Genomic DNA, 11169 nt, shown 5'->3' on the forward strand with positions numbered 1-11169 from the left:
TTCTCCACACGAGAGCCAGGGAGACCCAAACTAGGTCATGACACTCCTCTGTCTAACCTCAGCAGTGATGTTCCATTTTATCTGTAAAACCTCAAGGACTTAGTGAGCTTTAAGAGTCTACATGGTCTGACCCAGTACCTTCTCTGAACACAGCCTCGGCCCTCCTATGTACATCGTTCCTGCTCTTCCTCTGCTGGGCTTCCTGTGTAAGTGTCCCTGAGTGAGCTCCTTGTCTCTCCTGTGTGTCTCATCAAATGTTACCTTTACATTGAGGTTGACCCTGCACATATTTAAAATTTTAATCAGCCATCTACTACTCTCTGGTACTCCATAACCAAAGAGGCTGCTTTTGCATAGTAGTCATCATGTTCCAGTGACCCACAGAATAGACTCATTCTTTTTGTTTCTCTTATCCATGACCCCTTCAAAAAATATAAACTCGATAGTCTACAGAAAAACCTAGGGCAGTGCCTAAAATGGAGTGGATAATCAATAAACATTGATTATATCCTCAGGTCCTAATAGGTTATAAGTCTAAATGTTTTAGATTAGTACCTTAGCTGATAGTTAAGGCCTTCAATATTAGTTCCCCAAGAGGATGAAGCAAAAGGATTTCAAGTTCAAGGCTTATCTGGCCTAAACTCAAGGTCAGCCCAGGCAATTTAGTAACACAGTCTCAAAATACATCTAAGAAGGCAAGGGGTGTATATAACTCAGCAGCAGAGTGCTTACCTAGCATGACAGGCCCTAGGTGCTATTCCCAGTACCAGCGAAGAAAATTTAAAGCCTAGGACAGTGCCTACATAGCGGATAGTCAATAGACATTTTATTTCTATGAATCCTCTGAACAGTTCATGTATGCATACAATGCATTTTGATCATATTCACCCACTTCTCAGATCGAGTCACACCTTTGCATCTTTCCCAAATTCCTGTTCCCCTCTCCCAAATGACCTAACACAATTTGTGCTGCCATTATGGGCATAGGGGCATTCACTGGAGTGTGGTAGACCTGCCGGAGCCACAGCCTTAAAGAAAACTGACTCTCTCTCCCCAACAGGCCATCAACTGTCAATAGACCCTCAGTTAAGAGTGGGGCCTTAGTTCCCCATGCTGGAATGTTGATCGTGTGCAGGTCATGTACAGGCAGTTGAGATGTCTGATCATTTACAGGTCCCGTACAGGCAACCACCACTACTGTGAGTCCATGGTGCAGTGGTTCTGTCATGGCCAGAAAAACACTGTGACACTTAGATCCTCACAACCAAGTTGTGACTCGTACAGTTTTTCTGCCCCCTCTTCTGCAGTGTCTCCTGAGCCTTGGGTTAGAGGCACAGGTGTCAACAGTTGTTCTGTCTGCGGCCGAGCAATGCAGTCACTAATTCTCTGCATTTGCACAGTGTGCATTTGCACAGTGGTGAGTCTCTGTGTTGACTGCCAATCTCTTGCAGAAAGAAACTAATCTGATGAGGTCTAAGAGCTGCACTACTTTATGAGAATAGAGATCTAAATTCAGAGGGCATTTGGCAAGATGATAGTCCTAGGCTTAACCCCAGGCCGGTGAGATCCCTAATCATGAGTTCTTGACCATAGACACAGTGCCAGGCATGCATTTCCTCCTGTAAATTAGGCCTTGAGTGTAAGAAGAGGGCGGTTGGTTATCCCTATAACATTCAGGCCACTATTGCAACATTCAGTCTATCTTGCCATGCCATTTGTCACAGTGGCTCAGTGGATCCACAGTTGGGTAAGACTGTTGATAACATTCCCCCAAAGCATACTGAAGTGTACTTTCAGGTACCATGAAAGCTAGCCAATAGGGAGGAAATTTCCCAGTTAGTCCCATCTTGATTTCTCCGAATTTGTAAGTAAAGTATGTGGTGTATTCAATAGAAGGATCTAATCATCAAGTTCTGGTGTGAACCAAGGGCAATGAAAATAAGCACTGGATTTTCTATTTGTCAACCTATGGCTTTGGGAGGAACATTATCCATGTAGGGTATTTACACAATTAAATTATTTCATATGAAAAAACATGAACTTTGTAAAATAGGGGGTTTTCAATATTATTTCCCCAAAATCCGTAGTGTTCATTTCTTCCGCTTCATTCTCTCGCCTGCTTAAACTTCCCTCCCCATCATCCCCCTTTCTTTTCACATCACCTGTGCTTTGCTGCCCTCATCCCTTGAGGTCTTCCTTCACTATCTCAGTCTGCTTGCTATTACTATGATAAAGTCCATGGCCACAACCAACTGGGGAATGAAAGGGTCTAGCTGGCTTACATATCCTCATCACAGTCCATCAAAGCAGGAACTCAAGCAGAGTAGGAACCTAGAGGCAGGATTGGAAGCAGAGACTGCAGAGAACTGGCTTACTCCACATGGCATGTTCAGCCTGCTTCATTATGACCTGCCAGGGATGGCACTACATCCAGTGATCCAGTGAACTGATCTCTTCCACCTCAATTACGTCAAGAAAAATGCCCTGCAGCCTTACCTACAGGCAATGTGATGGAGACCAAAACATTAACGAGGCCATTACCTTTCCCCACCAGTGGTTGCTTTCTAGTTCCCTAGAGTCTAACAGGTACCCCAAGTTAAGCAAGCAATCTAAAGATTTGACACTGAGATCCATATATGAGAGAGAACATACGATGTTTATCTTCATGGGTCTGGGTTACTTTGGATAACTCAGTATATTTTCCAGTTATATCCATTTATTTACAGATCTTATAATAATTTTTTATGGCTGGCCGAAATTCTATTTTGTCTAGATAACATATTTTTATTATCTGTTGATCAGTTGATAACATTTAAGCGGTTTCCATGTCCTGGCTATTGTGAATAGAGCAGCTATGAATGTGGATGAGCATGCATCTCTGTAGTAGGAGATCATCCACTGAATAGGAGAGCTGGGCTAGGGAACAGCCATACTGATTTCCATAGTAGCTGTGCCAACGTGCACTTCCACCAACAGTGGAAGTGTTGGGCATCATCAGTGCCCAAGGATTCTCCTTCCCCCACATCCTCACCAGAATATGTGGTTGTATTTTCTTTTTTAAAATCTTAGCCATTTTGATTGAATTAAGATGAAATCTCAAAGTACTTTCAATTTGCATTTTCCTGATGACTAACGATGCTGAATACTTGTAAAAATATTTCTCGGTCATTTTTCTTCTTCTGAGAAATATTTATCTAGTTCCATAGCTCACTTTTTAATTTGGTTGTTTGTTTTCCTGGTGTCTAGTGTTTGAGTTCTTGTGTATTATGGACAGTTATCCTCTGTTGGATGTGTAGCTGGCAAGATTTTCCCCAATCTGTAGGCTGCTCTCTCTTCAGCTGATTAACAGTTTCCTTTTGCTGTACAGAAGCTTTTTAAGTTTATGAACTCACACATGTTGATAATTGGTCCTATTTCCTGGGTGACTGGAGTTCTATTTGGAAAGCCCTTACCTGATCCTATATCCTGATGTGCACTCCCTACTCTTCCTTACCTGATCCTATATCCTGATGTGCACTCCCTACTCTTCCTTATCTGATCCTAAATCCTGATGTGCACTCTCTACTCTTCCTTACCTGATCCTATATCCTGATGTGCACTCCCTACTCTTCCTTATCTGATCCTAAATCCTGATGTGCACTCCCTACTCTTCCTTACCTGATCCTAAATCCTGATGTGCACTCTCTACTCTTCCTTACCTGATCCTAAATCCTGATATGCACTCCCTACTCTTCCTTACCTGATCCTATATCCTGATATGCACTCCCTACTCTTCCTTCCCTGAGCCTATATCCTGTGTCAATGTTCATCATCTAATCAAAGTAGAAGGCTCTAGCATCCCTCAAGGAGGACCCAAAAGTTGGCAGTTTCTGAGGTGAGTCCCAAATTCCTCTCCTAAAGGGTCAGGGTTTTTCAGGTCTGAGCTCTTCTTGGAAATTGATTTGTATCCAGGATGGTCAGGATCCTTCTGCATGTAGACATCCAGTTTTCCTAATACAATTTGTTAATGATGCTGTCTTTTTGAAGAAGAAAAAAACTTAAATTATTCTGATGACTAAATATTCTTCATGGATGTCATTTTAATTCTCCCGTGTGCCATACAATACAGATATTTGATCAGAAAATCTAATGTATATTGAAAGTGATTATGATGATTTTAAAAAGTAACATTTCTATTACAAGTAGAATTTTAATATATAAATTCAACTTACAAACTTAAGAAAAAAAATGAAACAAATTGCAATTATATTTGACAAAGTCTCACTTGATTGTATGAAATGGTCTACACATAATTACATGCCCGTGGCAGATGTCTTAGTAGAAGTGGGAATGAAGGAGGTGATTGTTGGCTTGGAGAGATGGCTCAGCAGTTAAGAGCACCAACTGGTCTTCCACAGGTCCCAAGTTCAGTTCCTAGCACCCATGTCAGGCAGCTTGCAGCAGCATGTCACTTTGGCTCCTCGTGCTCTAGTGCCCTCCTCCAGCCTCCATGGGCACCTGCACAGGTGCTCAGCCCCCACCCCCCTCCAGACAGACACTTCCATGAATAAAACTAAAACTAAAAATAAAGCTTAATAAAAAGAAATGACTGTGAACCTAAAACTGTACTTTCTCCTCTCTATGTCTTTGTTTTGTGTCTTCCATAAACCTTTTCAAGTCTGTATTTGAACTACACTAAAGCCCAGCTTATGGAAAATAACAGTAATAAAACATTTCTTTCCTATGTCTCTAGTAAAGTTCAGTAGTCTTGTGTATGTCCCTGGAATGTAGGTCACAGAAGTTTACAATACTACACTTTTTTTTTAGAAACAAAGGAAAATGTGTAGATAAGGATGGATTATTTAGATGTACTTTTGTTTGAGTATCTTAGACCGGATATTTTTTCTAACCACGATTTGTCCGTGTGTCTTTGAATGACTCAGGCCACTCGAGCCCTCGCTACATTCGCTGCACCACATACTGCTTTCCGTGCACGTCAGACATGGCTAAGCAAGCTCAGATCCCACTGGCTGCCATCATCAAACCCTTTGCTGACATTCCATCAAACGAGGTAAGAATGAGTAAAACAGATTCCGTAATCTACCTACCTACTCCAAAACGGTCTTGACAGGTTTTGGGTATATATTATTCCAAACTCCGGGAAAGTAGATTAAATGGATATGTCAAAAATACCTAGTCAAACAATTCATCTGTAAGTCAGAATCTTATAAGCAGTGTTACGTAATGCTCTGAATACTAATCATGATGGTCTGAGTCATATTTTTTTCTTCTTTCTTTCAAAGAAAGAAAAGGGAGGGAGGGAAGGAAGGAAAGAAAGAAGAGAGAGAGAGAGAGAGAGAGAGAGAGAAAGAGAGAGAGAGAGAGAGAGAGGGAGAGAGGAAGAGAGAGAGAGGGGGAGAGAGAGAGAGAAAGAGAGAGAAAGAGAGAGAGAGAGAGAGAGAGGGAGAGGGAAATAAAGATGTTTCTCAAAGAACCAGCTCCTGGGTTTGTTGATTCTTTGTATAGTACTTTTTGTTTCTACTTGGTTGATTTCAGCCCTGAGTTTGATTATTTCCTGCTGTCTACTCCTCTTGGATGTATTTGCTTCTTTTTTTGTTCTAGAGCTTTCAGGTGTGCTGTCAAGCTGCTAGTGTAAGCTCTCACTAGTTTCTTTTTGGAGGCACTCAGAGCTATGAGTTCTCCTCTAAGCACTGCTTTCATTGTGTCTCATAAATTTGGGTATGTTGTACCTTCATTTTCATCTGCCTTAATAGTGCACATAGAAAGTGTCGTCTGGGAGAATGTGGTGTAGTGACTGACATGATTGTCAGGGAGGCCTTCTGCCCATTTCAGGGCCCTGCCATGGAGGGGTTCTGTTGGGAGAAGTCTTTGATCTTAACACATCTGCTTTGATAGTTACTGTTCTAGAATGCTCATAAACAAAATGTTAGAAACACAGCAGAGATAAATTTATATGCGTATTTGTTTGTAGGGATATACTCAATATATAGTTTAGTAGGAAAACACAATAGAAAAGTGGCTCATATTTAAAATCTGTAGTTATAAGTTGCTGTTAATATTGATCAAGCATTAGGTTGCTGAAAGTACTTGATCATGATATCTGGACTGACAGAATTCTGTTCCTCACGGCAAACATTCCTTTTATAAAGGTCCTCAGTGATGGCTACTCAAACGTACAGGGAGGGAAGGCCTACAGCAGAGAAAGTCTTAGTTCAGTGAGGCTGTGATGTGACTGATCACAGGAGTACAGCCCCTTAGCCTGAGCCATTCTGTTCCACTAGCTACGCTTCAAGTTGGAGTTCCCACTCTCCACTCCAAGTCCCCTCAATCTCAGATCTAGGGATCCTTAGAAGGAGGCTGATCTATTATAAGGAACAACACCTAAGGAGGGGGAATCCTTTGCAGAAGAGAATGGATTCCCTTTCCAAGGGAAGGGAGGAGGGGAGGAGGAGAGGATGGGAGGACGAGAAGAGTGCCCCCCACCTGAGGGATGGAAGAAAGATGGCGCTCATGGTTCCCGTGCATACAATGGCCTTCCTATACTTCAGGATCTTTTCTCTTGAGGATGGGCTGAACTGAGGAGAGTAAGTCGGGGGAGGCCTGGAACTGCCCTTGGAACCCCAGAATTCACGTGTTCCACACTCAGTGCACAGCTCAGGAAGCACATTGAGCAATCGTGGTCTCTCCTGTCTCAGGCTCAGCAGTGCTATATAGGCCTTAAAACTTCATTAAAAATTGTTTTATGTTTATGAGTGTTTGGTCTGTGTATAAGTACTCGAGGAGGTCAGAGAGGTTGTTTTTAATCCCCTGTGATAAAGTTACAGATGGTTGTGTATTGCTATGTGTGTTGGGACTAGAACCCTGATCCTCTGCAAGAGCAGTTAGTGCTCTTAACCACTGAGCCATCTCTGCAGCTCTATCAAAATTCTTTTTTAAAAAATTCAAAATATTTAAGAAGGATAACATAGGCCAGTGTGTACTGATGAAGAGATCCTGCTGTGTACAACAGAGGGAGCGTAATTAAAGTGTGTCGTAGCTATTTCCAACAATTATGGAAGGGAGGAAAGGAAAGAAAAATGTAATAGTTTCATGTTATCATGTAACTACTACTAATGCTTGTTATCTGTCACGTGTCTTTTTTTTTTTGGAAGCATCTTAAGGTGAATTGTCAATGTCTGATATACTTCACTCATCTCACATTATTAACTAATGTCCAATATCAGCTTACTGAGACAGAACTAGTTTATGAGTGTACATCCTTTGGTGGTCTGCTGATCAAACCCAAGATCTCATGCTTATGAGATGCATGTCTTCTTCTGGGGGACAGCAAGTAGAATGTGGTGATTTGGATACTAATACCCACCATTGGATAATGTGTATGAATGCTTGGTCCCCAGTTGATACACTGTTCAGAAAGGATTAGGAAACGTGGCCCTGTTAGAGGAGATGTGCCACTGGGAGTGAACTTTGAGGTTTTAAAAGCTTGCACCAGGCCTAGTCTTTCTCTCTCTCTCTTGCCTGCTGCCTGAAGATCAGGGTGTAAACTCTGAGCTACTGTTACAGAGCTATGCATGACTACTGTCCACTATGATGATGATGTACTAACCCTCTGAAATTATAAGCGAGCCCCCAATTAAACAATTTCCTTTATAAAACAAAAACAAAAGAAATGCATGACTTAGCAGCGTTGGTTACATTTCAACAAATCCGTATACCTGAGAAAACTCAGTACCTACCAAAATCTAAACTGTCACGGTTACCCTAGAGAAGGCCCTCATGCCCCTCGGCCATTCCCACCCTTCCCAACACCTCCCTTCTTTGATATCCACCGTTCTGACATTTTCTATGACAGATTTGAATTTCTCGTCTAGTGCCTTCTATGGCTAAGGTTACAGAGGATAGAAACGCTGTGTTTTCTCTCATGACTCAGTGAGTTTCATGGATCAGCAGCCTTTCTTTTTAATTCTGAGAAGTACTTCATTGTACAGATATGCCAGTCTGCTTACATAGTACTTTATTGGTAGACATCTGGGCTTTTTCTACCTCATTAATAAAAGCACTGTGAACACGTTGTACAAGTCTTTCCATGAACATACACTCATTTTTCTTAAGCTAACATCCACGGATACACCTCAGCCTCCTAAGGTAATACTCAGTGGTTTTATAGGAAACTCACAGAGCATTTTTCCAAAGTGGCTACATCATGATGGTCATCTTTCATTAACATGCCAGGTAGTCCACATCTGCCCTAGGGTTCAATGATGTCTTTGCTTTAATGTTAGCAATCATGATGAATATGTGCTAGACTCTATGAGATAGTCTCTATTACAAGTTCTGTGATTTGAGCAACATCTTAAAATTGTACACTATTATGCCACTCTTGTACACATCATTAACACATCATTAATAATTATTAATATTTGTTATATTGTGATTTTAAGAGAATGAACATATCCTGGGTATATGTAATTTCCACTTTCCTGAGACCCATTCATTTTTTTTCTCCCCTTTCCTCTGGGGACAAACACAGGTACACTCAATGTTTATCTTCACCTATGACAGTACGTAGAATCAGCTTTCATGTAGTTGAGATGATGACATTTGAATTATAAAGTGTGAACAGTCACAGTGAAGAATCCGAATCTCTTCCTTCGCTGCCGTCCCACCACCGCCTTTCAGACAGCTCTTACCTATGTTTTTGCTATTCCTTTTATACTTACAATATACATATTTATAAAATAAACATCTAAGTATATGCATTCAACCCTTGACCAAGTCAGTATGCAAATTACTATATTAGCGCTGGCACAGCTGTGCCCTGCTCTCAGCATTTCTGTTTTTCATTAGTGTGTCATGCCCTGGTCCCATGCTGCTGTTTGCAGAGCTGTCTCACCCTTCACAGCAGGGAGGCACACATGTAGGGAGAAACATAGTTACCACTTCGTAAGAGAAACATCCTTACGGCTCTGTGTGCCAGTTTGAGACTCACGCTGATTCTAAAACCACTGAGCTTTTGCAGCCTAAGTCCTGCCATCATCGAGCAGCTGTGGTCTCATAAATGTAACTGGAAGAACCATGGGTTCTCTCCTCCTTGGTGTGGTTTGATGAGGACGGATTTTTTTTTCTGCCTTGCCTTTGATAACCTTTCATAGTCAGGAGAAGATGAGTTTATATTTTAAAAGCTACTCTAAGAATATGCAAGATAAGAAAACACTGCAGGTAGAAGTTCTGTCATGTATCATGAACATGGGATTTCAGCTCCTGATAGTGTCCTTCTTGCGTATCCTATGCTCACTGCTGTGAATTTGCCTGATTTTTAACGAGACATAAGTAAAGCTCCTCTTAGTCTCCTCCAAGATAGCTAACTGGACTCTCCGGAAGGCGGTTGGGGTTCATAGCTAACTGGGCTCCCCGGAAGGCGGTTGGGGTTCATAGCTAACTGGGCTCCCCGGAAGGCAGTTGGGGTTCATAGCTAACTGGGCTCCCCGGAAGGCGGTTGGGGTTCATAGCTAACTGGGCTTCCCGGGAGGCGGTTGGGGTTCATAGCTAACTGGGCTCCCCGGAAGGCGGTTGGGGTTCATAGCTAACTGGGCTCCCCGGAAGGTGGTTGGGGTTCAGTCAGTAAGGTGGAGCTTCATAGGCATGAGGACCTCAGCTGTAATCCCCAGTCCACAAAGAAAAATGGCACAGCAGTGTGGATTTGATACTCTAGGACCGGGGCAGAAGAGACAGGAGGTGGTCCTAGGGATTGATGGAGAGCCGGTCCAGCTGAATTAGTGAGTCTCGGGTTGAGTAAGGGACCTTGTTGCCCCCTCCCCCCAAAAAAATTAACAGTCATGGAGAAAAATACCCAGCGTTGACCTCTGTTCTTTGTACACGTGTACCCACATCTGCATATACTCCCATACACATACCTACACCATACACAGATGTGTACTCACCCAGAGGGGCACACGTATACGCTTGGAACAGAATAAAACTCAACAGTGGTTTGCTGATGACATATGACTCCTTAGCCTTTTTTTATGTTTGTTTCAGTAGTTTTTTTGTTGTTGTTTTGAGACAGGGTCTCATGTAGATTGGCTTTCATATCACTATGTAGCCAAGGATAACCTTGAGCTTCTAACCCTCCTGTCTCCATCTCCTGAGGGAGGAATGTGGTACGGGGCTGGACCCAGAGCGCCATGTACACTAGGCTAGCAATCTGCCTGCTGAACCACACTCCTAGCCCCCAACCTTCCTGTTGCCATTTTAATATTGTTAATGCAATTTAATATTAATAATGCAATATTCAATATTGTGTTTCAAAAAAACTAAGCCTGATATTTAAGGATATTTTGGATGTTGTTGGGGAAAAAAAATTCTTTCAGTTGTTAATCCAAGCCTTGCTCCAAATTATACAGACATTCCATCAAGCCTGAATATGTGCTTTTTGTATCTTAAGTTAATAGTTTTACCAGAACACTATCCACCCTCAAGGTTCTTATGCCAACTTGAGCTCCAGGAAGGTCGCCGAGCTCCAGAAGCCATAAATAAGTAGGTGAAGTTATGCTGATTGCTGACTTTCAAAATCTGACTTGGGGAGAAGCTGAACTTGAGAATGAAAATACATTCTTACAGCATTTGTAGACTGTGTACACTGAACAGCTGGATGTGTCCCACAGGTACTGCCTCCTCTGTGCAGGCTCGTTCTGCCAGAAGCTCCACCCTTTCCCTCAGAGCATCAGGAGATCACATTGAGTGGACAGATGTGAGGGACACTACCCGCTATGGCAATGTCTCCTTGATGAAGAATTGCTCGCCAAAAGAAACACGTTCATTTTTGCTGATTGAAATAGAAGTAACAGAACAGGGGTGTGAACAGGATGCTCAAGCTCCAGGGAGTAGTTCTCTGAGGGCAAACTTTGAGTGTCTACTCCATGGGCTGGACCCTAAACATGGAGAGCCACTGACAGCGGAGAAACACTGTTGAAAAACTGCCAGCCAGAAACTAAGGCAGAGTTAGGTGTGTTGTAAAGGTCAGCAACTAAGTCAGTCAGGTGCCAGAGTTCTTTAAAGACATTCTCACTTTCTCATTCTCTCATAATCTCTCTCTCCCTCTCACCCTCCCTTCCTTCCTCTCCCTTCCTCCTTCCCTCCCCCTCCTTCCCTCCCTCCCTTCCGCTCCCT

At 42.5% G+C, this 11169-nt stretch overlaps 1 protein-coding gene across 7 annotated transcripts in view; it reads left to right on the forward strand.

The window, feature by feature from the left end:
- Sec24d (SEC24 homolog D, COPII coat complex component) overlaps positions 1-11169 on the forward strand; it is a 96865-nt gene that overhangs the window by 32396 nt on the left and 53300 nt on the right. For all 7 annotated transcript variants that reach the window (XM_031375354.1, XM_031375356.1, XM_031375355.1 and 4 more), the window contains one exon: positions 4923-5050. In XM_031375354.1, coding sequence (XP_031231214.1) covers positions 4923-5050 — 128 coding nt within the window. The remainder of the gene's footprint in view (positions 1-4922; positions 5051-11169) is intronic.

This window comes from Mastomys coucha, unplaced genomic scaffold (genome assembly GCF_008632895.1).
Source record: "Mastomys coucha isolate ucsf_1 unplaced genomic scaffold, UCSF_Mcou_1 pScaffold16, whole genome shotgun sequence".
Taxonomy (NCBI): domain Eukaryota; kingdom Metazoa; phylum Chordata; class Mammalia; order Rodentia; family Muridae; genus Mastomys; species Mastomys coucha.